The sequence below is a fragment of the Choloepus didactylus genome, chromosome 10 (assembly GCF_015220235.1).
Source record: "Choloepus didactylus isolate mChoDid1 chromosome 10, mChoDid1.pri, whole genome shotgun sequence".
Classification (NCBI taxonomy): Eukaryota; Metazoa; Chordata; class Mammalia; order Pilosa; family Megalonychidae; genus Choloepus; species Choloepus didactylus.
Genome location: NC_051316.1, coordinates 97,577,660 through 97,603,018, shown reverse-complemented (window position 1 = coordinate 97,603,018; position 25,359 = coordinate 97,577,660). Strand labels below are relative to the sequence as shown.

The window sequence follows — 25,359 nt, the reverse complement described above, 5'->3', positions numbered from 1 at the left end:
TTAAGGGAAACTGTCAAAGAAATGAGTTAAAATTGCTGCCTCCATCCCCGTCAGTCAGGTTCCAGCCCTCCTCGGCCCCACTCCAGAGGAGACTGCAGCGCTCCGTCAGAGCAGGTTAACATCACATCATCAGGAGCGGGCAAAAATACCATCTCGTCCGACAATGTGATTTTATGCTCTTCGACTGGTGCACTTATTATATTAATGAGAAGGAATTGGAACTTGGGGAAAAGCTGCGCCGTGGGCTGGGCTCCTCCCGTGGCCCCTGAGCCACCGACCAGGCCCCGTGCTGGGTGGGTAGGGACCCTCCTGGGCCCTGCCCTCCCTGCAGGCCGGGCTGTGTGCCCAGGTCCAGCAGATGCCCCTGAGCTGAGAGGCCAGCATGAGGTTTCCAAAAGTCACAGGCTCCTGGAACCAAGGGCCTCAGCCCCAGCAGCAAACCCAACTCTGCAATCCAGACAGTGCAGCAACAAAGCCCAGGGCTGGAGGTTTCCAGGACACCGGGAGACACCCTTTTCCATAGCTTGGTTCTGCAGACAGATGACTAAGTCTTGCACCCACATGCAGTTGGGCAAGAGATTGGACTAGTTGCCATTGCATCATGACCCGGGAAGGATGGGGGCTGGGGCACTGTCACCCCTGCACATGGGTATGAATTATGCATCTGCCGCGTCTCCTGTGCACCTACTATGTAGGGATGCTGTGGGTGCCCTGGCAAGCCCCCTGGCTCCTAAGGCTACTGATCCAGGAGCTGGGCTTATGCAAATCCCCTCTCCTCCGGCCTCTTCCACCCTGGCCCTTTTGCTAACACGAGGCTGGCATGAAAGGGTATCAGTGCCATGGTTGGGCTGACAGGTGCGGTACCCAGCGGTGGCAGAGCTGCTGCCTCGGTGTCAGGAATAGGAGCTGTAATTAGAGCGCGGAACAGAATGAGCGTCAGACGAATTACCAGGCAGCAGATCATATTTGTCAGGAAGGATTGCATACATAAAAATTAAGTGACAGTACACGCCGGTGTAATGAAAGAAAAATGAAAGATTTGCCTATACACAGCTCACAAGCTACAAGCAAGTGTCTCGCTCCAAGCAACAGCAGCAGCTGCAAGACAAATTGTGGGGCTGGGAGAGCAGGCCCTGCTTGCTCGGCGGCGGTGACAGGGCAGCCGTGACAGGGCAGCCATGGGCTGGGCTAGGGGTGGGAAGGGAGGCCTGCTCGCCTCAGGCTGCCTCTCAGGAGCTGGAGGAACAGGTCCAGTTGAGGGCAACCCCCCTCGTGTGCAAGCTGACCACCTCAGCCCTGGGCTGGGTGCAGGGGACATGAGGGGCCCCCAGACTGGCAGGGAGCAGACACAGTCAGTCCTGGAATTAACGTGGTAAAGGGACAGGCAGAAGTGTCTCCAAGGCCTCCTGTGTGCAGGCAGGTGCTGGGCTCAGGGGTTCTAAATGGCACCCCCAGGAGTTCCGGGATCCACTGTAGGGTTCAAGCCGCCTCAGCCCCTCCCTTTACTTCCCTGGTCAACTGAAGAGGTAACAGAACGTAAGCCTTAAAAAATGTTTGAGCTTTTCATGAAGATGGCGCCGAAAGTAAAGAAGGAAGCCCCTGCCCCTCCCAAAACCGAAGCCAAAGCAAAGGCTTTGAAAGCCAAGAAGGCAGTACTGGTACTGAAAGGCATCCACGGCCACAAGAAAAAAATCCGCACTTCATCCACATTCCAGTGGCCCAAGACGCCGCATCTCAGAAGACAGCCCAAATATCCTCGGAAGAGTGCCCCCAGGAGAAACGAGCTTGACAACTCTGCCATCATCGAGTTCCCCCTGACCACTGAGTCACCATGAAGAAGACTGAAGACAACACACACTTGTGTTCATTGTGGATGTCAAGGCCAACAAGCTCCAGGTCAAGCAGGCTGTGAGAAGCTCTATGACATTGACGTGGCAAAGGTCAACACCCTGATCAGGCCTGATGGAGAGAGGGAGGCACCTGTTCCACTGGCTCCTGACTGTGATGCTTTGGATGTTGCCAACAAAATTGGGGTCATCTAAACTGAGTCCAGCTGGCAAATTCTAAATATAAGTTTTTTGACCATAAAAAAAAAATGTTTGAAAAAAAAACATAGTGCTTTTTATCTTTAATCATCATAAGACTCACTGTCTCCATTTTACAGATGAGACTGAGGGTCAGGGAGGTGACCATGTGCCCGAGGTCCCCCAGCAGGTGGTGCTGGAGCTGGGGTGTCAGCCAGGTCTGAATGCTCGTCTCTGGGGCACCATAGGAGGGGGCTGACAGAGGATGGGCAGGGTGGAGGGGGACCGACCACAGCAGAAGAGGCAGCCCTGGGACTAGTGGGGGTCGGGGGGGTCTAGTTGTGAGCCTACAGGGAAGGAGGATGGCACTTCCTCTCCTTGGCAGCAGGCTGGTGCCCCATCAAGTGTAGACCGCACTGTGCTGTGAGGTGTCTGCTCCACACCTGGGCAGGGTGGGCCTCATGGAGTGTTCGCTGGACGTATGGACGACCTCACGACCAGGTTCTCCTGGTGAGACACCCGTCAGTGTGGGCCCAAAGGACAGTGCACACGTGTTCCCAGGCCCTCTACCCCCACCTACCACCTGGCCGTCCTCGCCCTGCTCCATTCCAGGAAAGCAGGACACCTTGGGGGAGTCCTTGGGAACTCTGCCTGTCCAGAAAACCTGCTTCAGCAGATAGACCTCAGGCCTGAATCTTCAGCCCAAGGCTCTGCGCCCTGATTCCTGGGTTGGGGGGGCACAAGTGGCTGCCAGGTGCTCCTGGCTTGTTTGCCACGTTCCTGGCATTTCCAGGGACACAAACTGTTAGGAAGAGTTGAGTGGATGCCAGAGAGGGGACAGGGAGGGTCTCGGGGAAAGGAGGTGAGGAATCGACCTGGGCCTAGGATGCAAACTACAGTTCATTCATTCGTTCAACAAGCATTTGTGCCAGGCCCCAGGCCACTCACTGGGAAGGCAGACTTGGGCACTGCCCTTGTGGAATTTACATTCTGGGAGACAAATCCATGTAGAATTCTCAGTGTCCTAATCACCACTTCCAGGTTTTATCTCAGTTAGATCTCCTGGGGCTGGGAGAAAGCAGCTGTGCCATGGGTGAGGCCCCTTGGTGATGCCCGTTGGCACCTACGGCCAGAGCCACGTGGCAGTGGAGCTGTGCTCCCCCTCCCCTCCCCACTCCCATCAGCTCCGATGCCTGATGCCTGTAGAATCGCGGGGTCGCCCTCCCCCATTCTCTGCTTTGTTAAGAGGCCCTCAGTGCCAGGAGAAATGGGCAAGTATTTGTATGGATGTAAACAACCTGAAATTAAGTCAACACCGATAGAACTTTTTTTTTTTTTTCCTCCAAAATTGCTGCTTTTACTGCCTCTGTGCCTAGCCCAGCAGGGGTAATTAATTTGAGGAGGACTTTGATACTAAGTGGTAACATGGGTGAGCTCAGTGGTGGGTGGGTGGGTGTGTGTGTGTGTGTGCCCAAGGATCCAACGGAGGGGGGTTAGAGGTGAGCATGGACAAACCTGGAATGCCAGGCTGAGGGTCTGGCCCTTCTCCTGGGGGCGGGGGCGTGGCCTCTGTCAGGGTGGAGCATGGGCTGGAATGGGGGTGGGTGAGGGGCTGAGCGCGCTTCTAGGGGAGTGCGGTGGGGGGGTGGAGAGGACGGAGGGCACATCCTCAGGCCCCGGAGCCTGCTGGATGCCGGGGTGGGCGCAGGGCGTTTTAAGGACAGGGTCACAGGTGAGATGAAAATGCAGACCCCTGTGCGGGGTCTGGAACGTGGCCTTTGTCTGCTTTTTTTTGTCCTTCCCCTACTCTTGTCCTCGCCGCCCCCTTCCTTTCTCGCATCCACCTTCTCCCTCCCAGTCTGTGAGCATTTCGCTTTGCCCTTCATACGGCAGTGTCTTCTCGGAGCCCTTTCAACCCACACCTCCCTGTAAGGTGGGTTTTATGATTCCCATTTCTAGAGAGAAACGAAGGCTCCAAAGGAGAGGAAAGGACCCCAGGGACCATCGCGTTGGAGCCCTTGATGGGGAAACCAAGGCTGAGAGGATGTAATTTGCAGCTAGCGAGGGGCTGAGTCTGGCTCACACTCAGCTGCAGCAGCTCCAAATCCGCTCCTGTCCGGTCGAAGCTGCTGCCCCGCGGCGCGCGCCCGCTTACCGGATGCAGCTCGGCCACAAGGCCACGTTTCTCCGGCCATTTTCACAACCGCCATTTGGGGAAGAGTTGGTTTCACAAGCACGAGCTCACGTCAGCGTCTCCTTCATGTGAAATCTTTGCCTTCATCATGTCTAATGAACACGTTTCAAACACCGCGAGCATTTCAGAACGCGGCCCAGTTTGTTTTGCCAGGAGCGGCGCATCCCGGGGAAGCGGGGCCTCTTTAATCAGCTTCCGCCTTTGAGGTCCCGCGTCCTCCTGGTACCTGCCGGGTTTGAAATCCGGGAGTTCTGGGGGGAGGTGCCGGGAGGTCAGGGTTTGCCGGGCTCCTCCTGCAGACGCGGAGCTCGGTCCCCCGCCGAGAGGAGGGAGCGGCTGGGGAGGGGCTCCCGGGAAGGGGCGCGGAGACCCCGGCTCCCCGGCGGCCGGGCGGGGGCCAGGCCCAGGCTTGGCTTCAGGGCCCCCCTGTCCCTGGGGGCGCCTCCTCGGCCGGCTTCTCCCACTCTTCCCCAGAATCATCGACACGTCCCACTGGCCCACTGCAAGCTGGGGAATTCTTTGAAGTCTCCCGTTTTTATCTTTAAAGCCCATGCAGGTTGTGAGTTACCTTCCATAATGTTTGAGTGTTTGTTGTTGGTATAAAATCCGGGTTTTACGTGACTGACTGACTCTCAGGTGAAGCTGGCATAGCAGAAACAGGTGCTGGGTTCACCCCCTGTGGCTCCGTACCCCCAGCACAGTGCCGAGGACCCCCGGGTGAGGTAGAGTACCCGGGTCAAAGAGGCACAGGCCAAGGCGGAGCAGCCCCTCCTCTGCGTCAGGGGACTGGGAAGCCTGCAGGGCCGGGGACGCGGAGCACGCAGGGCCTCACTCGGGACGGCGCAGTAAACATTTCACATCTATCCATTCCCGTGTTCCACAGATGTTTACTGGACATCTGAGAGAACGAGAGGTGGGCGAGTGAGGCTCTGCGGAGGCCACTCTCGGGCTTTAATGGACGTCAGCTTGTGAGAGACGCAGGCGCCCGACCTCCCCCCCCGGAGACCGATCATCCGGGTCCTGGGTTGGGCTGGGGTCGGGACTTAAGCCCCTCCAGGGGGTTCTGCTGCAGCCGCGGATCACGGCAGGCTCTCCTTGGTACTCATGGTCTCTTTCTGGACACTTCCTGGGACTGCAGCTCACTACTTCTGATGGGCCCACTTCCGGGAGGGCCCAGCACAGCATCAGGGTTCACTTAACATTGGATGGAGATGGGTGGACAGACGGATGGATGAATGGACAGATGAATGCTTGTTAACACTGGATGGGTATGGAGGGATGGATGGATGGATAGATATGGATGGATGGATGAATATGGATGGATGGCACGCAGATGAGGGGTAGATGGACAGTGAATGGGTGGTGTCTGCAGCACTGATATCTTAGAAGAAAGTCCAGATTACATTTGGGCTTTTGTCTTTTTTTTTTTTTTCAAACCATTGGAAAGTGGGGGGTGGGGAAGAGCAGTGAAGAGGTAGAGAGTGGGGTCGGAGAGTGGAGGGTAAGGGTGGGCACCCCCTAACTGTTCTCTCCCCCACTCCCCCAAGGCTTCCACCCTGAGCAGCGCTGAGGCAGGGCTCTGGAGCAGTGTCTGCCTGCCTCGGAGCCCCAGCCGAGGGAGAAAGTGGGGACAGAAGGGAGGGACGGACCAGATGTCCAGGCCTTCCTGAGCAGCTGGCTCTCCCTAGCCAGAGGGGGCAGGTCTAAGCTGGGGCCCACCAGGCGGCCGAGGGAACAGCACGAGCAAAGGCGCAGGGGCAAGAGCAGGTGAAGGGCAGGACGGGGCCAGGTGGGGTCGGGGGTGGGGTGAGGACTGGGGCCGGACGCCGGGAGCTCAGGGGCCTCGCTCCAGATGGGCCTGGCCAGACAGCCCCAGACCCGAGCACTGGCCCCTTCTGCGGGTCATCTCTCACCCCAGAGTCTCTCCTATGGAGACCCAGAAAGGTCTAAAGTGAGTGGAGAACACGGCTAAGGAGGGGGAGTGTCAGGGCTGGTCCCACATCCCCGGCTGGGAGGGGGCTTATTTCATCCTCACTGGGGACGAGGCCTCGTACCTCCACCCCTCCCCGCCATCTGTGTGTGTGCTCCTATCGAAGGTGGAGACGATTTACACCTCACAGGCACATCCGCAGAGCTCAGGGTGCTGGAATCCTCTTACAATTTGTCCCGAGAGTCCCACTGTTAACCGAGAACTGTTCGGATTTCATCCTGTGGTTTGGATATGGCAGGTCATCCATTTCACATATGGCCATTCATTTTAGTTTTGCTCCCTCATGACCAAAATACATCTACTTGGAGTTGCAGTTTGCTTTCCCAATAAAATCTCACACAGGTTCATAAATTGACTGACTGTTCTTTCTGCTGAACAGCAATTAGCCCCCTGATTCCAGCCATAAAGTATCTATAGAGGATGATGCATCTTTCAAAAACATGTATCTAAGTGAAGGCTGCTGTCCTTGATTAGGGGTCACTGCGATTCAAAGGGTGCTTGGTGCCCTCATAAAGCCAGAATCGGGTTTGAGATGCTGGGGCTAACAAAGATTGTCCTTCTTGGGCAGCCATTGGTTAAATAGATAAGGCACTAGGCTACAAGAAGAACGTGTCGACACTGACATACGCTATCTGATAGCATGCTAACCTAACGTGTTCCTTGACGCAGCAAGTAGACAATTACAGGGTACCCACTGTGAGCTGCTCCTCTGCAGCCCAGAGCAGTGGTTTCCAGCACTGCTCACAGCCATTCCTCTGTGAGTTTTTCATCCTTCTCCAATAAAATGAGAAAAATAAGAAGCATATATTAAAGTTTTCAGCAAGCTAAACTTTTTTGATTTAAAGGGCTGCCCTTGATTTTGAGATTATAGATTTTCTACTTTTTCCAGTGTTAAACTGTCCCTTTCTTTCTAAAATAATAGTGGTACTAAATGGATGGCTTTTGTGTTTTCTAAAACACCCTTACTTGGTAAAATTCAAGTTACCTACCCTGTATTTGCGGTTGTCCTAGCCTGTGAAGGTCTGAAGTCTGGGCCCCTGCTTTAGGGCACCTGTTGCTTTCCGAATCCAGCTCAACAAATGGCTGGTTCTCCTCCCAGGGTCCCCGTGTTTCTACATGTCTCTGTGTTGCTGGGCGTCCCCCTTCCTAGCATCTTAGGCCATCCCTCAGGCTCAGCCACACTGGGCTCTAGCTTCCCACACAGACTCTGGTCAGAACAGACACCCCACTGCTGCCACATTACTTGGTGTCCCAAGCCATTGAAAGTGTTCTCCAGACAACAACCTTAAAAATCTGGTCCTAAAGCCAATTATCCTCCAAATGGTCTGAGATCAGAATCAGATTCCTGGGTCCCACCCCAGACCTGCCAAATCAGTCCCTCTGCTGCAGCTTGCATGCCTCCAGGGATGGGGAGCTCACTTCCTCTCAGGACAGCTCCAGCTCTTCAAAAGTGTTTCCCCTCTGCCTATAGGCTGCACTACAGGGACTTTTAGCCAGACACATCCCTCCATGGTTTCCTGAAGTGTTGGCCTTTGCCGGGGGAAGAAGAGGGACCCCAAGGAGAATTCTGCAGTCTTCTTGATGCCAAACCTCATCCTCACCATTAAAAACTCCTTTTCTATTTGTTAATTGAGGTATGATATACATAAGGAAAAGTACACAAATCATAAGCACACAGCGTGATGACACAGTGTAAACACACCCATGTGACCACCACCCAGGGCAAGCTGTAGAATATTTTCAGGGCCTCAGAAGTCTTCCTCGTGCCCTTTCCCTATCACTACCCCATAGACCAGTTTTTCCTGTTCTTAAACTTCATATACAAGGAATCAGATAGCATGTGCACTTTTGTGCCTGGCTTCTTTCACTCGATATGATGTTTGTGAGATTGATACATTTTGTTGTGTGTATCTGAGGTTTGTTCTTTTTCATTGCTATATAGTATTCTGTTGTGAGCATATGCCATCATTTATTTATCCATTCCATTGTCGGTTGACATTTGTTTCCAGTTTGGGGCTGTTAGGAATAAAACCACTGTGGACATCTTTGATCATGCCTTTTGAGGACAGAAGCACTCATTTCTCTTGGCTATATATTTGGGAGTGGAATTGCTGGGTTATAGTGCAGGCAGGGTTTGGTTTTAGTAGATACTTCTAAATCATTTTCCAAGGTGTTTGTACCATGTTGTGCTCCTATCAGCACAGTGTGAAGAGTTCCAGTTGCCATTCAGTGCCCAGTTTGGTGATATCAATCTTTTAAACTTGAGCCACCCAAGTGGGCGAGGTGGTAGCATCTCATTGTGCTTTTGATTTGCATTTCCCTGATGAGTAATGAGAAAAATAGCTCCATTTCATGTGTTTCTTATTCTCTTTTGTGAAGTGTCTATTCAAGTCTTTGGATAATTTGGGGGAGCGGGTTGTTTGTCTTGATTTGTAAAGTTTTAAAAATGTATTCTGAACATGAGTCCTTCCTTTGGGTGTATGTCCTAAGACTATTTTCTCCCAGTCAGGGGCTTGCTATTTTTCCGCTGTGAATGGTGTGTTTTGATGAACTGAGGTTCTTAATTTTAATGAATTCCAATTTTTCATCTTTTCCTTTATGGTTAGTGCCTTTCCTATCTTGTTTCAAAAATCTTGACTTACCCACATCTGGACGTGCCGAACGGCAGCAGCCGAGGGTGGTGGCGTTTCTGGAGCCTGGGGGTCTGGGTTGGAACCCCAGCCTTGCCACTTTGATGGGAGTCTCTAAACCTGCCTGGGTCTCACTTTCCTCATCTGTAATATGGGGGTGCCTCGCATGGGGCTGTCAGGAGTGGTAACGAGATAGCACAGGTGAAATGCTTGGTAAACATTAACAGTGCTTGTTTTCTTCTCACCTCAAGAGCCTGATCTGGACTCTCCCCAGATTCCTTCAAGGTCATTGGGTCAGTTGCTTCCCAGAGCCTGGCTGCTGCTTCTCCCTCCCTGGAGAGTTGGCAGACCCTGATCCCAGCTGCCCACCCCCAGATGGATTCTTAGGTCTGGGGTGGCTCCTGGGAATCTACTTTTATAAAGTTCCCCAGGTAATTCTAACTGGAGTATGGGAACCTCCAATCTAGTCCACCCCATCGTCCGACAGAGCAGGGGGCAGGCCCAGAGAAGGAGAGGAGCTGCCCAGGGCCCCACCCCCTGCCTGGGTGTTCCTGTGGGGGTCCTGCCCCAGCACGGAGCCTAAGCACTGCCCCCTCCCTGTGTTGCAGTTGGGACACCGTACTATATGTCTCCAGAGAGGATCCACGAGAACGGCTACAACTTCAAGTCCGACATCTGGTCCCTGGGCTGTTTGCTGTACGAGGTGAGACTCTGGCCCGCAGCTTGGCGGCATTTGGTAGGACACGCATGGTGGGCCCCTGACTGGGGTGGGAACTCAGGGACATGCCGTGTCTGTGTGCGGCATCCAGACCGACAGGGTCCTGCCCTGCACCCCCTCGGCCCACCCCCCACCCCCCACCCCTTCAGCAGCGCCAGGCTGGAGGAGGCTGTTAGAGGATGGACAGTGGCAGGCTGGGTATTGTCTCACCTTTAGGTCACTCAGAGTCTGGGAAGGGAGACAGATAGAAGCAGAAGTGCGAGTTCAGGGTCTGCTTGGGTGAAGGAGGGAGACCGGGCAAGAGGATCTAGTTGCTTGGGCCACCTGTGCTTGCTGCAGACCCCCTGCAAACCCCAGGTTTTCCTGGCAACCGCACTGACACACTGATGATGTCACTCATTCATCTGTCATTCTCTGATGGATCAGGCCTGGATACGGGGACCAGGGAGGAATCACACTGGCCTTGCCTCTGAAACTTTCCCTGCTGGGGGTGTCCATACTCTTCCTGGCCCAGGAACTTGGGTCTCACAAAGACCACTGCCCCCTGCCCCAGGTGTGAGATGGAGCCGCCAGGTGGCCATTTCCAGATCTGGGGCCAGTCTGGACAAGTCAGGAGCAGTTCAGAGTCTTGGTGGGCTCGGGTATAAGACAACCTCAGTTAGCAGAAGTCCCCTCCCATTTTGGCTGGCCACAGCTGGGCAGGCCCCTTGGGAACAGGGATCTGGGGAGCACATGCCACTCGTGGCTGTGAAGCTATGGCAGCCACCAATGGGACGGAGGCCTGAGCCCCCTCGGGGCTCCCACCACCCTGCCCTAGACCGCCTGGTGCTGGGCAGCTCCAGAATCCCATCCAGCTTGCTGAGCCCAGTCTCCCCACCTGTAAAATGGAAATAGAAGTATGTGTGCTACGTCACCACAGCCCAGAAAAATGAAATAACAGGCCTGAAGGGGCTTTGGATCCCCCAAGTGCTGTGCAGGCACCTAACCTGGTGTGGCTTTAGAACTGGAACTTGGCTTATATTTCTGCTTTCCCTGGAGCTGAAGTGAACTATGTTGGACTCGGGCTTGGAGCTGATACGCTGAAAGAATCTCACCATGAAGCTGATGTGGCTGGTGATGGTCCCATGGCTGCAGTGCTCAGGACCGCGTGCTGAGGGGCCCCTGGGTGTGTTTTGTTGGTGTCTGCAGGGACTGAGTTCTTCGCCTCCCTGAGACTGTGGACTCTGGGAACTGACCATGACCCTGGTAGGCAAAATGGAGGAATATGCCGCTGCTGTGCTGCCGTCACCATGGGGGCCTGCTCAGAGAAGGCGCCCGGGACACGGAGAGCAGGCCCCTGCAGCCTGCACAGCTCCCTGTTTGCTGTGGCCCCTGGGAAGCCAAAGTGCAGCTCAGCCTCTGAAGGACCCTGTTTTGTCCTTCTCCCCCTTTATATTGTCCCTGGTCTAGATGTTTTTTCCCTTTTACTTTCCCATGTTTTGTTTTGTTTTGCATTTTCATAAGCCACTTAAGCCCTCTATGAACCTGAGGGTCTCCAAATGTGGCCAGGCTGGGGGCTGGCAGTTGACTCTCTCTGCTCACGCCAAGCCCTTGCCTGAGCACAGCCTGAGCCTTTGTCTCAGCGCCGCAGAGGCATGCGCAGTCTCGTTGGGGCCCAGTCGGGCCACTCCTCCTCCTCGCTTGTCTTGGGCACCCAGATGCATGTCTAAGGAGGCCACGTCCCATGTTAGTGAGGCCACATCCCACGTTAGTGACTGCCCTGCAGCAGGGCTCTGGGTGGGCCAGAGCAGGGCCCAGCGGCCTGCAGCCAGGGAGGGAGGAGTCGGCAGGAAGAAGTCAATAAAATAAGTCAATAAAGTCCCACGGCAGGATTGGGCATCCTTGGGGACAGCGGGAGCTGATCTAAAGCTCACGGCCCTGGCCCCCGCAGAAGAGGATGTGCGGAGCTGCCTTGGCTGACGGGGCAGCCCCTCCGAGAGTGATAGCCCGGGGTCCGGCCCCCACCCAGGCCTGTGGCTAACCCCCCAGGCTGCTGCCCCCTCCTCACTCCCCCAGCCCTGCAGGGGAGGGGAAGCAGATGTTTTCCCCGGCAGTCAGGGAGGGGGGATGCATTCGAGCCCAGGGCTATGGTAATTGGAAGGAAACATCCCGCAGGCACGACTGGCATCTCCCGTGACACAGCCTGTGGCGGCTTCCCCAGGCGCCAGTCTGAAGAGCTGGTGGCAAAGGCTCCCCCCTGCCACACACACTCACACTCACACACACTCCAGACCAGGTCTGAGGACTTGGCTCACCCCAGTGGCACGCACACTCGGGCTAGGATGGCCTGGGTCCAAAGGTGACAGCTCAGGGCCAGAGGAAACCTTCTCCAATGCAGACAGACGTGCCCTTCCCCAGCACCCTGTGGGTTTGGAAGTCGCTAAGCCCCCACCCCACCCCATATTAGTTTCTTATGGCTGCTGTAACAAATCACCATAAACTTGGTGGCTTAAAACAGCCACATTTGTTCTCTTACAGTCCTGGCATGGGAGGTCTGAAATCAGCTCACTGGGCCAAAGTCAAGGTGTGGGGAGGGCGGTTCCTTCTGGAGGCTCTAGGGGAGAATCCCTTTCTGGACTTTTCTAGCTTCTGGAGGCCGCCTGCCTTCCTTGGCTCACACCACCCCAACGTCTCAAATCCGTCCTCACGTGGCCTTCTCTTCTGCAGTCAGGTCTCCCTCTGTCTCCCTCTTACAAGGACTCGTGATGACATTGAGGGCCCACCCGGATAATGCAGGGTGATCTCCCCACCTTGAGATCTGCACAGGCCCTTCTGACACGTATGGTAACAGCCACAGGGGCCAGGGCTCCGACCTGGTTCTTGGGGGACCTTTATTCCGCCTGCCACACCCCCTTTCACCTGGGCTTCCAGACCCTCACCAGCAACCTCCTGAGGTCACCCGAAGGCGCTGCCTGCCCTGCCTGTGCTGGGTCGGGTGCCAAGTGGAGTCTGTCTGATCAGGAATCACATGCCCAGTTCCTCGGCAGCCGGGAGCATCGCAGTCCTGGATGCTGGAGGGAGTTGTCAGAATCGCACGAAGCAGGTACCAGTGCTGTCGTTAGGGACTCTTCCTGGAGATGAGGGAACTGAGGCTCGGACAGATGTCCCAAGGGTCACACAGCTCAGAAGTGTTGGGACAGGCATAGGTGCCCACGCTGTCTGTCCAATTCCACTCTCCGGTCCAGCCCCAAAGTGGGAATGGATGTGTGGTCTTTCCAGGGCCGGGCCCTTCTCCCCAGCCACCGGGCTTAGGCCTGACCACGGTGGCTCGCCCTCCACCCAGAGCCGCTATGAGGGCGAGAGCCTGGGCTGACCTCAGAGCTGCCCTCAGCGGGCACAGCGGGGAGCTCCCCGCAGAGATGCCTGAGCTCAGCTGTGTCGGAAGGTGGAAGGCCCGGTGCTTTATTTTCATTACCCAGCACGCCCCGTGGAGGCACCCAGCAGGCTGCCTGGGCTCTGCAGAATTTATTTATTTACATGGGAGTTCAGCTCTGACAATGGAGCTGAAGGAATTGGCTCGCCTGGCGCCAGCCCCAGGATCCTCAGCAGGGGGACAGCTCGTGGCAGCCTTGAAAGAACCATCCGGGATTGAGACTGACAAGAAAGGGGGCCAGTTGTGCCTTCCACGGAATCCCATTTGGGGATTCTAGCCAGGGCTGCAGAATAGCCTGGGTGCCCCCTACTTTGTGGGGGAGCAGGGCCGCCGGCTGCTTGGCTGCCTTCTCTGGCTCATCATTTACTCCAGCACATGCTTGGGAAATACTGGACAATGAGATGGTGTCTGAGGCTCTGTCTGGGTGGGAGTCAAATGTCATCGTTGTCCTCTCTGAACTCGACTGTCCCATCTCCCTCTGACATCTCAGATCATAGCGCAGTTCCTCTGAACCTCCCAGAGGGGACAAGGGCCCATACTGTCCCTTTTCCTTGGTTGTGTGTCATCCTGATAACACCAAAGAGGAAAAAGTTTTGCATTTGAGAAGCAGCACTGAGAGCCGTGGCTTTGGCAGTTCTAACAAGGCAACCAGTCTCAGCCCGGAATGGTAGTTTGTATTCTGCTTTGACCTGTCAGGGGCCGGGCAGGCACGTGTACCAGGAGATCTTAACCATCCTGGGAAATCATTCTAATCCCAGCATCACAAGTGACCCCAAAGGTTCCATCACAGCTGGCTGCCCTGATCTGGGTGGAAAGCCTGTGGCCAGCAGCTGGACGGGAACAGGCAGGGACACAGCTTCCGCTAGAATCTGCGTGTATGAAGCCTCTTGGGCTGCAGGGGTGGGTTTGGAGCTTGGATGGAGAAACTGCTGTTAGCTGGGAGGGTGGAGAGGGAGCCTCAGGTATAGCCTCTGCTGATCCTGTCCAAAAAGAAGCTTTTCTGAAATGACATGATGAGCGCGCTGGAGAGGACAGAGGGCTATCTGAAGTAAGGGGCAGGTACGGAGGCCTTTTGGACTCTTAGAGCAGTGAGACTGAGGCAAACCTGCTCTAATCTGCAAGGACCACCCAGTCCTCTCCCAGGTCAGACACCTGACAACCAGGGTCTGGCATTAGCAAAGCCAACATTTAAACAGTCCCTTTCTGCCCCAAACAGAAACAGCTTCCAATAGAATCCATCTCAATCCTTCAGCTATGACTCAGAGGGCACCGGCTCACCCCAAGTGACTGCCCTGGGGTCTCTGCTACGACAGCAGATGTCTTTCTGGAACTGCCTAGTTAATCCTTTGCAACCTAGGGTCTCATTTTAATTATTGGAAATGTGTCACCCAAGTGATGCCATGCTGCATACTCTGTGGTAAAGCCAGCTCCTGGGCAGACTGGCAGGACCCTGCACCCCCATCCTTTCCATGCCAAACACCAGAACCACCCTCTGCAGCCCTCCTTCAAGGGAGGGTTTCATGGTCTGGAAGGTTTCCCACCCTTCTCAGAAGGGCCTGAGCCCCCAGGCAGCCATCAGGAAAGGAAAGAGAGCTGTGATGCTGCCCCTGAACTGCCCCCCACCAAAGGCCACCTTGGCACGGCCCAGGCACTGGGCCCACAGGTGCTGCCCAGTTCCGAGGAACCCCCAAATCTCCATTCCACACTCTGCTGCCTCCCCAAGGCTATTTCTTAACCCAAGAACACTGCCCAGGCCTCTGAAGACCTCTGGGGTCCCTCTCAGAGAGACTGGTCCTGCTCTTGGGGTCACCACACCTGATCAGAGGGACAGAGATAGGGCAGGCTGGGAAACAAAAAATGATGTCACCCAAAGACCCAGTTAGCACAGGCTCCTCCCTACCCTAGATGAGGCTTGCTGGATCCCCTGCAGGGCACCAGGAGGAGGGAGGTTCCCGAGGTACACAATGCCCTCCCAGAGCCTGGGGGCCCTTGACCAGGGTGCACGTGTGACATGGCCCTGGCAGCCAGCTCCTCAGAAGGGAACCAGGGCGGGCACAGCTAATTCATTAGCAGGAGGTGTTGAGCCATCCTCTGGCGGCAGGCAACAGTGAGCGGGAGTGACAAGAAGCCCGTGAATCCCATTATAATCAGCAGATGGGGCTGGCGGCACCTTGCTGGGTAGCCACGCGGCTGCTCCCTAGCTTCTGCAGCACCCCCTTTGAAGAGATCCCCTCATCAGTGTTCTGAATGGTGGGGTGGGGAAGTCCAGGCACCCTCAAGAAGGAGGCTTGGTGTTCCCCGACTGGGAGAGGACCCACTGGGGCTACCACCCAACAGTCTTTTCCCTCCCCAGTGCCTTCAGGGTGGGCATGGGTGTAGCCAGGTTCTATGGCCCTTGTCCCCAGGGATGGGGACAGACATGCTTGTAGCACCCCTCCATGTGCCAGTCCAGGCCTCACTACAGTTCCGCAGGGTGGAGCCTCTTCTCTTTGTACAGATGAGGAAGCCAACAAGGCCAGATCAGGAAAAGGACTGATTTGCCCAAGGCCGGCCATACAGCAGGCAGGTGGCAGAGCTGGGATTCAGGCAGAGATGTGACAACTGCAGAGCCAGGCACTTCCCTTCCTCCCTGGAGCCCCCTGAAGCAGAGGGTCTCCGGCCCCCTGCAGCCAGGGGCAGCCAGCAGGCCAGCGGCCTTCCGCCCTGGCCATGTCTGGGCAGCCGCTTTCCACAGTCCGCAGCCGCCGCCACCCTGAGCTCTCAAACCTTCAGACAAAAGCTCTAAAATGGCCTGGTGAGAACGGCTTAAAAAAAGGCAAATATGAAATGCCTCCCCTCCCCTTACCCCTTCTCCCACAAGTTAGTCCTTAGGTAAGTAGTTTTCTAAATTTATCTTTGGAATTGCTTTTTAAATAAATTAGGTGGTATACCAGAGAGAACCTGCCAGGCCAAGGCACAAATCCTAGCGCCGCCTCCAGCAAGTGGAGCCTGTTTCCCCATCTGCTACATGCACACGACCAGATCCATTCCTTGAGGGCTGAGGCGTGAGGTGGGGAGGGGCCTGCACCCTGCTGGCCCACCGTGTTCGGCTGTCCCTCCCTCACTGCCACTGAAGATTAGTCACTGAAATCCTTGTCCCCATTTGTTCATGTAGAAGAAAAAACAAATGGGGTCCTCAAGGATTGTGTTAAAACCGCCCTTTTCTGTTGAAACCCAGCTTCCTTGGGGTTAGGAGAAGTCCTGCTGGACAAGTCGCGGGGACTCGGCCCCTCAAACCCAGAACCAGCGAAGGACCACACCCCCATCTGGAGGGGCCCCTTTCACCTCTCGTGTCCTTGTCAGCCTCAGGCTGGAAATTAATTTCTGTCGTCTCCCTCCCCTTGCAGATGGCAGCTCTCCAGAGCCCTTTCTATGGAGATAAGATGAACCTCTTCTCCCTCTGCCAGAAGATCGAGCAGTGTGACTACCCGCCTCTCCCTGGAGAACATTACTCTGAGAAGGTGAGTTTGCTGCCTGGCAGTGGCTGAAGCCGGGGACCAGGCCTGGTGAGCCCCACGCGGCCAGCAGGGGCTCAGGAGGGGCAGTTCCCAACTGCCACAGCTATGGGGTCAAGCTTTGGTTCACATAGAGTAGATAAGGGAAGATTTCTGGGAAAGTGACTCAGAAGAGAAAAAAGTAGATTAATTTTCTCAAAGAGGGGCTTCACAGGCACCAACCGGTATGGGCTCCCTGACAGCAGGAATGCAGCTTGCCCACTAGCAGCAGGAACAAGCAGCCCATCAGCACACTTCTGCCAACGTTTGGCTCCTAACCCAGGAGCTTGGCCAGGGACGGCTCTGCGTGGTTTTAGACACCGTGAACCAGACACACATGGAGGCGGGAGGCGGGCAGGGCCCCATCTTGCCCACACCACCAGTGGCTGCCACTCCTGCTCCCGTGACACAAAACCACAGCAAGCGCCAACTCCCTTGTACTGTAACAGAACTAAGTCACACCTGGGGTTTTTATTTTCAACACTTTATATTCAGCGCAGGGGCTCTGGAGACAGGCTCTGACAGGTTTGGCACTGGGCTGTCATGGTTAGATGTGTGTGAGATGGTGTGTGAGCGTCATCTCGTGGAACCTCAGTTCCATCATCTCGAAAACAGTGCTAATATTCCACCTTCGTGGATAAATTGTGAGGCCGAAATGGTTCTGAAAGACAGGTGCTCAACACCTGGAAGGCTGTACAGCACAGCAGTGGTTAAGGTTGTAGACAGAGATAGGTTCACACATGCCCTTCACTGTTCTTGGGCAAGTCACTTCACCTCTCTGAGCCTCGGTTTCCTCATCTGTAAATGGGGTAATACTAGAATCCACCTCACAGCACTGGTGGGGGAACTAATTACAGTAATGCGTGTGATGTGCTCAACCTAGCACCAGCTAGCACGTACTGAGCACTTAGCATCGTCATCCAAGGTGGCCTCTACTGAATGTAGCACAAGCCTGGCTCAGAGTAAATGTTCAACCACCATAAGCTGCTTAACTCCAGTGCTATGGGTGTGAAGGGGAATCTGAGACCTTCCCGAGTCTGCCCCACAGGACCACAAGCCATTGCCTCAAGATAGATAATAACAGCTCATGTTTAATTAGACTTGCTGTGTTGAATCCTCATGTCATTCCATTTCACCAGTGAGGAAACTGAGACCCGACAGGTTAAGTAACTTGCTGGAGGTCATGCAACTTTTAAGTGGTGAGGGCAGAATTGGAACCCAGATTACTGTCTGAGCCTGCACAATGCACCCCACCACTGTGCCACCCCGTTTCTTGACAGCATGTCTCTTCAGTAGCCGATCATCCAGCTGGGGTGAGTCGGTGCAGCTCACTAGTCACGTGCTGAGGCTCTGAGGCTTTGGAAGGATTAGCCCTTGCCCTCCAGGGGCCCAGGCCTTTTCAGCCGAAGGTGGAAAACAAAGTCTCCCGAGGCACCTCAACCCTGTGTCCAGGCAGGCCCCGCCAACCAGAGGCCACCTGGCCTTTGCACCCCTTCTCCAGCAGCCTTAGGGGTCAATGCCATGTTCACTGGCTTTGCGGGCCCCCAGAGGACGGAAAGTTAGGGTCGGGAGCCCCCTTCCTCTCAGCCCTGGCTTCTGTTTCAGTGGCCTGCAAAATTCTTACGTGTACCTGTGGAGGAAGGACTTAGGCTCTGCCGCATAAGTTGGCAGGAAAGGAAAAACTAGTTTGGTTTCTTTACCAAAAAGTTAATAGTTGTGTTTGGTTCTTCCTTTCTCATCTTTTGTTTGAATTTTAAATTCTTTCCTACTTAGAAGGAAGAAACTTGGAGCCATGCAATGCAGAGCAATCACAACCTCTCTCTGCCTCAGAGCAAATGGGAACTGTAATCTCTGCCTCACAGTTATGAGGCTGAAATGAACAAAACCACGGGAAGCCCTCAGCCCCCTTCTCTCCCGAATCAGTCGCTCAGTCCTCACGAGCTCCTACTCCCTAGAGCACCCGGTTCCCAGCAGTTTGTGCCACACTTCCAGGGCAGGCAGGTGGTCTTACGTTGATGCACGTGAGGTGCTTCTTAATGTTTGATTCATGAGAATTTCAAATATACACTTACTGCCAACGTTGTCGTCTGCTCATAAGCGAGCAATTCAGGTCACAGAGACATCACCTTAATCCGTTTTCTTGGATGTTTAACCTGTCAGAGGCCAACCACAGCTACCTACTTTACTCTGAATATTGTAAGGTTCAGAAAAGAATTGTCTCATCCATAGGCGACCTCAGACTCCAGGAATATCTGATGAGGCTGCTGAGCTGTCCTCTGTCAGGGACATCCCAGTGTTTTTAAAACAGTAGCGCCCCCCCCCCCCCCAAAAGACACAAGCACAGGTTGAAGGGGCTGCCTTAGTAAGGCTCTACAGAGACCAGCTGGAAAATCCTGGATCTGGATGAGCCCCTTATTTTGCAAGAGGCGCAGCCCTGGCTCACCCAGTCTGAAAACACCTCACTGGGGAATCTGTATGATAGCCCTGGGCCACAGGAATGACCCTTCACTGCCCAGAATCCCAGAATGTGGCAACTGAGCCCACTTGAACCCCTTCTTATTCAGGACCTCCCCTCTGCTGTGGCCTGTGACCCTGGACCCATCACGACCCCACAGGGCCAGCCAGCCCCTCCATAGCAAGTATTTAAATGAAAAACATTGCAGTGAGCCCAGAGATGGAAGTTAAGATATAGGCTTTTTAAGGTCATTATTTTAATTACCATTAAAATAATTGGCACTCTGGCTATCTGAAGAATGTGAGGTGATCAGAGGCTCAAGGCACCCCCTCCCCCACCTCGAGGCAGGAGCAGCCTCCAGTGTCTATAATTAAAAGCTCTGGCTTTCATGAGCACAATAAAGAGGCCAGGGGGTGGGCAGACTGCAGCCCTGCTGCATGTTAATGCATTTATTATGATCAATAAGCCTTTTCCCTGAGTTTTGTCCTCTGGTTTTGGCATCTGCATGACTGACAGCAGACACACACACACACACTCACACTCACACGGGAACAGATTTGCCCAGTGGACAGTTAAAAGTTCAAAATTATTTGGAGTTCTCAAAGCATGGCCTTTGGGGCCAGCCAGGCCTAACACTGTCCTGGCTATCCCTTGGAAGCTGTGTGACTGTGCACCAATCACTTCCCTTCTCAGATCATCTTCTAGTTGCCATGAGGATTAAATGGGTAAAGCAGGTAAAAGTGCTGAGTGCAGAGCTCAGCAAGGCTGCCTTCTTCAGAATAACAGTCACTCTCTCCCTTGCAGTTACGAGAACTCGTCAGTATGTGCATCTACCCTGACCCAGGCCAGAGACCTGACATCGGATACGTGCACCAAGTTGCCAAACAGATGCATGTCTGGACTTCAAGCACCTGAATTTGGATGCATCGTGCCTTATAAGAAGCCAGCACCACTTTGACTCGAGTCTTCTTCTGTCTGAAGTGGCCACCTGGTAGCCTAGAACATCAAAGGTTCAGCAAGTTCCCTGAAGGGGGTCAGGCTTTTTAGCACAGATGCTGATGGCAGAACATCTGGGGGGTAGGGGCACTGGTCACGCATTACTGATGGTCAAATTCAAAAGTTCTTTCTTTAAACTGTTGTGAACAACCCAGGCTAGGTTGTTAACATGGATGGGTGGCTCCGCGAGCCACTGAAGGACCCCTTATATCTGGATTGTAATGTGAATCCTTAGATAATTCCTTCAGTGACTTGTCAACATCTATACTACCAGAATTGCAGGAAGCTGATTTGTGTAGGGGGCCTTTGAAATGGTTGGTAGCAATTCAGTTTAGTTCTTAGTGTCTTTTCAAACAATCAAGCTGTGTGCTTAATTTACTCTGTTGTAAAGGGCTAAAGCGGATTTTTTTTTCCCCAGTAGAGTGGAGATTTTACTAGTAGTTTTGTCTCCGTTAGAACTTGATGAATGACAACGAGAACCCAGCATCTGACATGGAGCTTCAAAAGGCAAATGGTATTTGGAAGCCATGAGTGCTATCCTTGCAGTCTGGTCCAGTCACCTTCTACTGAACACCTGCTGTGTACCAGGCACTTCCTCATCTGCTTGATTCCATTATCAGTGTTAAACTGTTTTCCTCAGTGGGAAAGAAGCATGGGAGACAAAAAACACAAGGGCTTTGTGCCCAGGCTATTCTCTGTACAAATTCTGGGTCTGCAACTGCTTATCATGACCTTGGGCAAGTTTCTTAACCTCTCTGAGCCTCAGTTTCCTCATCTGTAAAATGGGACTAATAATACCTACCTTCAAGGTTGCTGACAGAATTTGAAATAAAATATGCAAGTTATTTAGTACAGTGTGGATTCTCCAAAAATGGTAGCTGCCACTCACCTCTTCACAAAACTGAAGTCCATGGTCTGTATAAGCCAAGAATTAGCGTACAATTGTTTATGTGTAGGAAACCAGAGATGTGTTTTTATTTCTTGTTCCCAGATAGGATTAACTGTGAAGACTAATTTATAAATGTGAACTTACGGAAAACTCAAGCTCTGAAGGAAATAGTCTGAATTTTGTTTTTATACTCAAATTAATCCTCAAATGGTGTAAACTGTCTTCCACTGACTTGGTGACAGTCTAGCCCTCTGGGCTGTGGGATGTCCTGGCCAGGTGTTTGCTGACATCACCTGGCTGGCCCCGGTACACTCACTGACCAGGCCTCGTGGGAATAAAGGAGTCGGGGCTGGGACACTGCTCTTTTTCCACATGTGAACTCTGTTCTGCTGTAACACTGTAGGTTTTGAGATATTTTCTTCAGATACAAACCTTTGCTTTGTACTTGTTCTCCATGTTTGAAATAAATTGGGGGGTAAGAGGTGTCTGTGAATGAGTATGATTTATGGATAATTTGTAAATGGCTTCACATATTTTCCTTCTAAACCAGTAGCGTCAGCAGCACAGTTTCTTGAGGAATCTTTAAAAACAACTTCCCAGTAATTCTGAGTAATTCTGGAATTTTTTTAAGCTCCCTAGATAATTCTGATAATCATCAGCCAAGCTGGTTCACTAAATAATTTCACTGTTCTACCCACACCACTCCTGCTGGTTGTAACAAGGGAAACTGGCCTAAGAATGGGTTTGTTCAGACCACGGTACTGGGCGTCTTTCTCATGTCCCCCAACAATGCTCTCTCCAGGAGAGTCAAGTCCCTGTCTTCCTGCCTAGCACCTACCACTCAAAGTTTTTCAGAGCCCAAAAAGATTTTGAGCAAATATTCTGCTTACAGTCTCAGAGCCCCTGTTGTGCCACTTCTTGGCAGAATCAGCCTCAGAACACAGGAGAACCTGCTTTCTGTACTCCATCCACTTTCAACACCATGAGAACAATTCTGTTTAATCATCAGGGGGCCTACAATTTTAACCATTCACCAGACATGAGTATTTGTGAAATGACCATGTCCTAATTATTACAAAACAATAAACCCACAAGCACTCCTTTTGATTTCTGTGAAACTAGCCAAAGTGGAGTTCACCCAATTTCATGATGCCATGGCAAGGAAAACTAGGAAAACTGTCCACCTACCCCAACTCCCTTTTCTTGGTACTTAGATCTGAACTAGACCCTAGAAATTGAACTTGGGAATTAATCTTTGTCTATTTCTTTATTTTCCTACTTGGCTTCTGTGCTGCACCCATCCAAAAAAAAAAAAAAAGCCTGGGGTCAACTTGAACAAAGAGAAAGTTAAGTAGTACAAGGGATGGGTATAAATGTTCACCTGAAGAATCCAAGTAACCCAACCAGATTTCCTGAGGCTTTAAGCATGCTACCTTGCTCTGACACCCTCCACAACCCAGACTGGTACTCATCCTGAAAGGGAGGCCAGGTCAACAGGCTTCAACAGCCAAAAACCCCACATAGCCTCCAGACTTCAGCCACTGAATTTGGTTTTCATTTTTTATTGAGTTTCACTCACCAAGCACTGGCTGAATGAATGTCTTACAGAGGGGACCTCCAATACCCCACTCTTCTATAGCAGTAACCACTGGCCACTGACCATTCAGGAAGTGTCCATTGTTTGGACTGTTTCTTCCACCACCTCAATTTCCAGGGTAGTGACTTTTTCAGTGAGGACTGCAGTGGTCCCTTTCTCACAACTGTATCGGCCAAACCTAGTGAGAGAAAAACAAAAGCACAGAGTTAGATTTCCCTTCAAGGTGCCCCACTGAGGGCTGAAGAGAGTGAAAAATATTCAGGCAAGGCAGCGAGCTGTCCTGGCCTGGAACCCCAGCTCTGTGACCACAGCGGGAGGGCGGCTCACCCCCCTCAAGGCTCAATTTCAGCATCTCTCGAGTGTAGTTATAATGCACATTTAAAAAGATATGCAGAAAGCAGCTGGCACTAAGGGGGCACTCACATTTCCTTCCCCACCTCACATCCCCAGTAGATGCTGGAAAATATTTGGTCATTTGACTTCAAGTTTCAAGCACCTTTCAGTAACCAGCAGAAAATAAACATTTATGTTTGTGATCACTCTTCCCTTGTGTAGGAACAAGGATGACTTAACTATTGGCTTAAATGTTTTAAAAACATTTGAAAGCATGAACAGTATAAAAATCATCTGCAGCCAAACTTGTCACTTTAGACCACACTCAAGAGAGGAGAGAGAATTGTCTCTACAGGGACAAGGTAGATCACCACTAGGACACACCAACACCTTTTCTTAGAGCAAATCTGACAGTGGTCTCTCCGAGCACATGGCAGTCTGTAAGATACATATTTGAACTGTTAATTCTCACACTGGGGCCAGGAATTATGATACTGTCAAACAGCAACACTAACCCAACTGTTCCTCTGGTATGTCCCCAGCTGGGACACTGCTTCTGTCAACCTGGCATGCCTAGTACGATGTAACAGAAGGCTGCTAGCTGTGCCATGGCCATGTGCTCCTTGAAACCCATCCTCTCACTGAGCACTTGGGCTCAAAGAAGGATCAAGAAGCAAAAAAGAGAGAGAGAGAGAGAGAGAAAGGAAGACTTGAAGAGCTCTGCGTCAAATTCAGGAGCTTGGGCAGCAAAGAATAACTTGCCTTTATTTTTGCAAAATCTTCCCATCCCACCATACTCTCTTAAAGGATCCAGGCAGCAGCATTTTTATGCCTCAATCCCCCCCCTTCTTGGTTTGAGGAAATCTCTCATTCCCCAGCAGACTGGAAACTTGGCCAGATGGTAGTCTTGGAGCCAATCATAAGTGGCTCCTACTGTATGCCTGACTCATCTGAACCACACCCCAATGTCTGCAAGAGGCCTGAACAAGAGCCTCTTCACTATCCTGGGTTACAGTGCCTGGTTTTGGCAGCTTGCAGGGGTGGCTTCTACCTTAAACAATATGGATTGCAAACAAGGCTGTGGAGGGCTGAGAGCCAGAGGAGGCCACAGGAATTTTTAAGGCAAGGGTTGCACTGGTATCAGTCCCCCATCCTGACTGTCCACTCTGAGAAAGGGGTCCCCCAACCTATGCAGTGCCCCAATCGGTCAGTCACTAGCAGAAAAGATGACAGTTAAGATCCAGTAGGGTATGGACACTGTTGGTGCAGTGCCCTCTGCCCCAAGGCACTGGGAGAGCAGCTCTGTCCAGAGGGCAGGTCCCTGCACACCCACCATGTGCCCAGCACCTTCATATCACCTCACTGAATCTTCACACTAGTTGACTGGGTTGTTTGTTTTGGTTCTTGTGTGTTTACAGTCTCTTTTACAGATGAGTAACCTATGCCCCAAAGATGACATGCCGCTACTGCATTCCCTTCTGGACAAGAATTTCAGTGCTGAGCACAGGGTCCTAGTGCAACAACACACACTACTTTGCACTGTCTCAAATGTGGTTTCCAGAATTCTCACCTAGGACACTATTCAGTGTGAAAAGAGTGTGAGCATTCCTGCCTCCCACTCACAGCCTCTTCAACACAGATTTGCTCAAGTCATGCAACATCTTGCCAATACCTGGTGAAACAGGCCATGCAGGGGAACTTGGCTCAGGTCTTCAGGGAGCTCAGCAAAACCCATTCCCTCAACAAAGCTTCAGGCCAGGAAGGTTGCTCACCTTTCTGCTAACGGCCTGAGGAACTTCGTGGAATCACTAGAGTTCACCTTGTCAAGCTCCATCATCTCACAGACAAGGAAACTGACTTGCCCAAAGTCACCAAGCCAGTCACAAACATTTCCTCAAACCCTGAGCCAGAGCTCTTTCCTGCTGTGCTGCCCCCACCCCTCACCCCCCATCAAGAACACATTCAACTTTCACAATTTTGAGTGCAAACTACAACTACTACCTGCTGAGTTTGAATGTTCTTTCTTGTGAATTACATCTGATATGAAGACTGAGTATGGGTGAAGGTTAAAAGCAAGCATTACAGAAGGTGATGTCCTTGCCTAGCTGTGGGGCTAAATAGGAGGCCCAGTTTATGATTACTGCTCTGCTACACAAGCCTTCTTGGCCCAGCCACATCAGATGAATGCAGCTGGAGACAAGCTCAGAAGCCACAGGATGGTCTAGGCTCACCTGCACACACACTAGCCACCAGGTTCTGCTCGGCAAGTCAACTAAAACCTCATCCCCCACCCCCTGGGTCATATCACTGAGATGTGGCTCCCACGGGCAAAAGGGCAGGATTCTCTCTAGAGTAGGAAACAGCAGAAATGCACCAAAAGCTAACTTTTGGAAACTATTATCCAATGGTTTATAACATTTGAGAAGTCTTGGATCACTCTGAGAAAAAGCTATGGGCTGTCTGCCCTGAAAAATGCACCTTCCATGGCATTTCATATAGAATTTCAGGGGATTCTTTAAGAGAAAAGGACAACAGATGATTCCCACTTCTTCCCACCTCTTCCCACCAACTTCTAGCTTAGGGCTCTT

At 52.6% G+C, this 25,359-nt stretch overlaps 2 protein-coding genes across 2 annotated transcripts in view; one reads left to right on the top strand and one right to left on the bottom strand.

Moving 5' to 3' along the window:
- Window positions 1–21,334, top strand: part of NEK6 (NIMA related kinase 6) — an 89,387-nt gene extending 68,053 nt beyond the window's left edge. The window contains exons 8-10 of the mRNA XM_037797887.1: window positions 9,447–9,541; window positions 16,355–16,468; window positions 19,761–21,334. Coding sequence (XP_037653815.1) covers window positions 9,447–9,541; window positions 16,355–16,468; window positions 19,761–19,871 — 320 coding nt within the window. The 3' untranslated portion in view covers window positions 19,872–21,334. The remainder of the gene's footprint in view (window positions 1–9,446; window positions 9,542–16,354; window positions 16,469–19,760) is intronic.
- Window positions 21,335–22,387: 1,053 nt separating this feature from the next.
- PSMB7 (proteasome 20S subunit beta 7) overlaps window positions 22,388–25,359 on the bottom strand; it is an 80,308-nt gene continuing 77,336 nt past the window's right edge. The window contains exon 8 of the mRNA XM_037797886.1: window positions 22,388–22,616. Within this exon, the coding sequence (XP_037653814.1) occupies window positions 22,505–22,616 (112 nt within the window). The 3' untranslated portion in view covers window positions 22,388–22,504. The remainder of the gene's footprint in view (window positions 22,617–25,359) is intronic.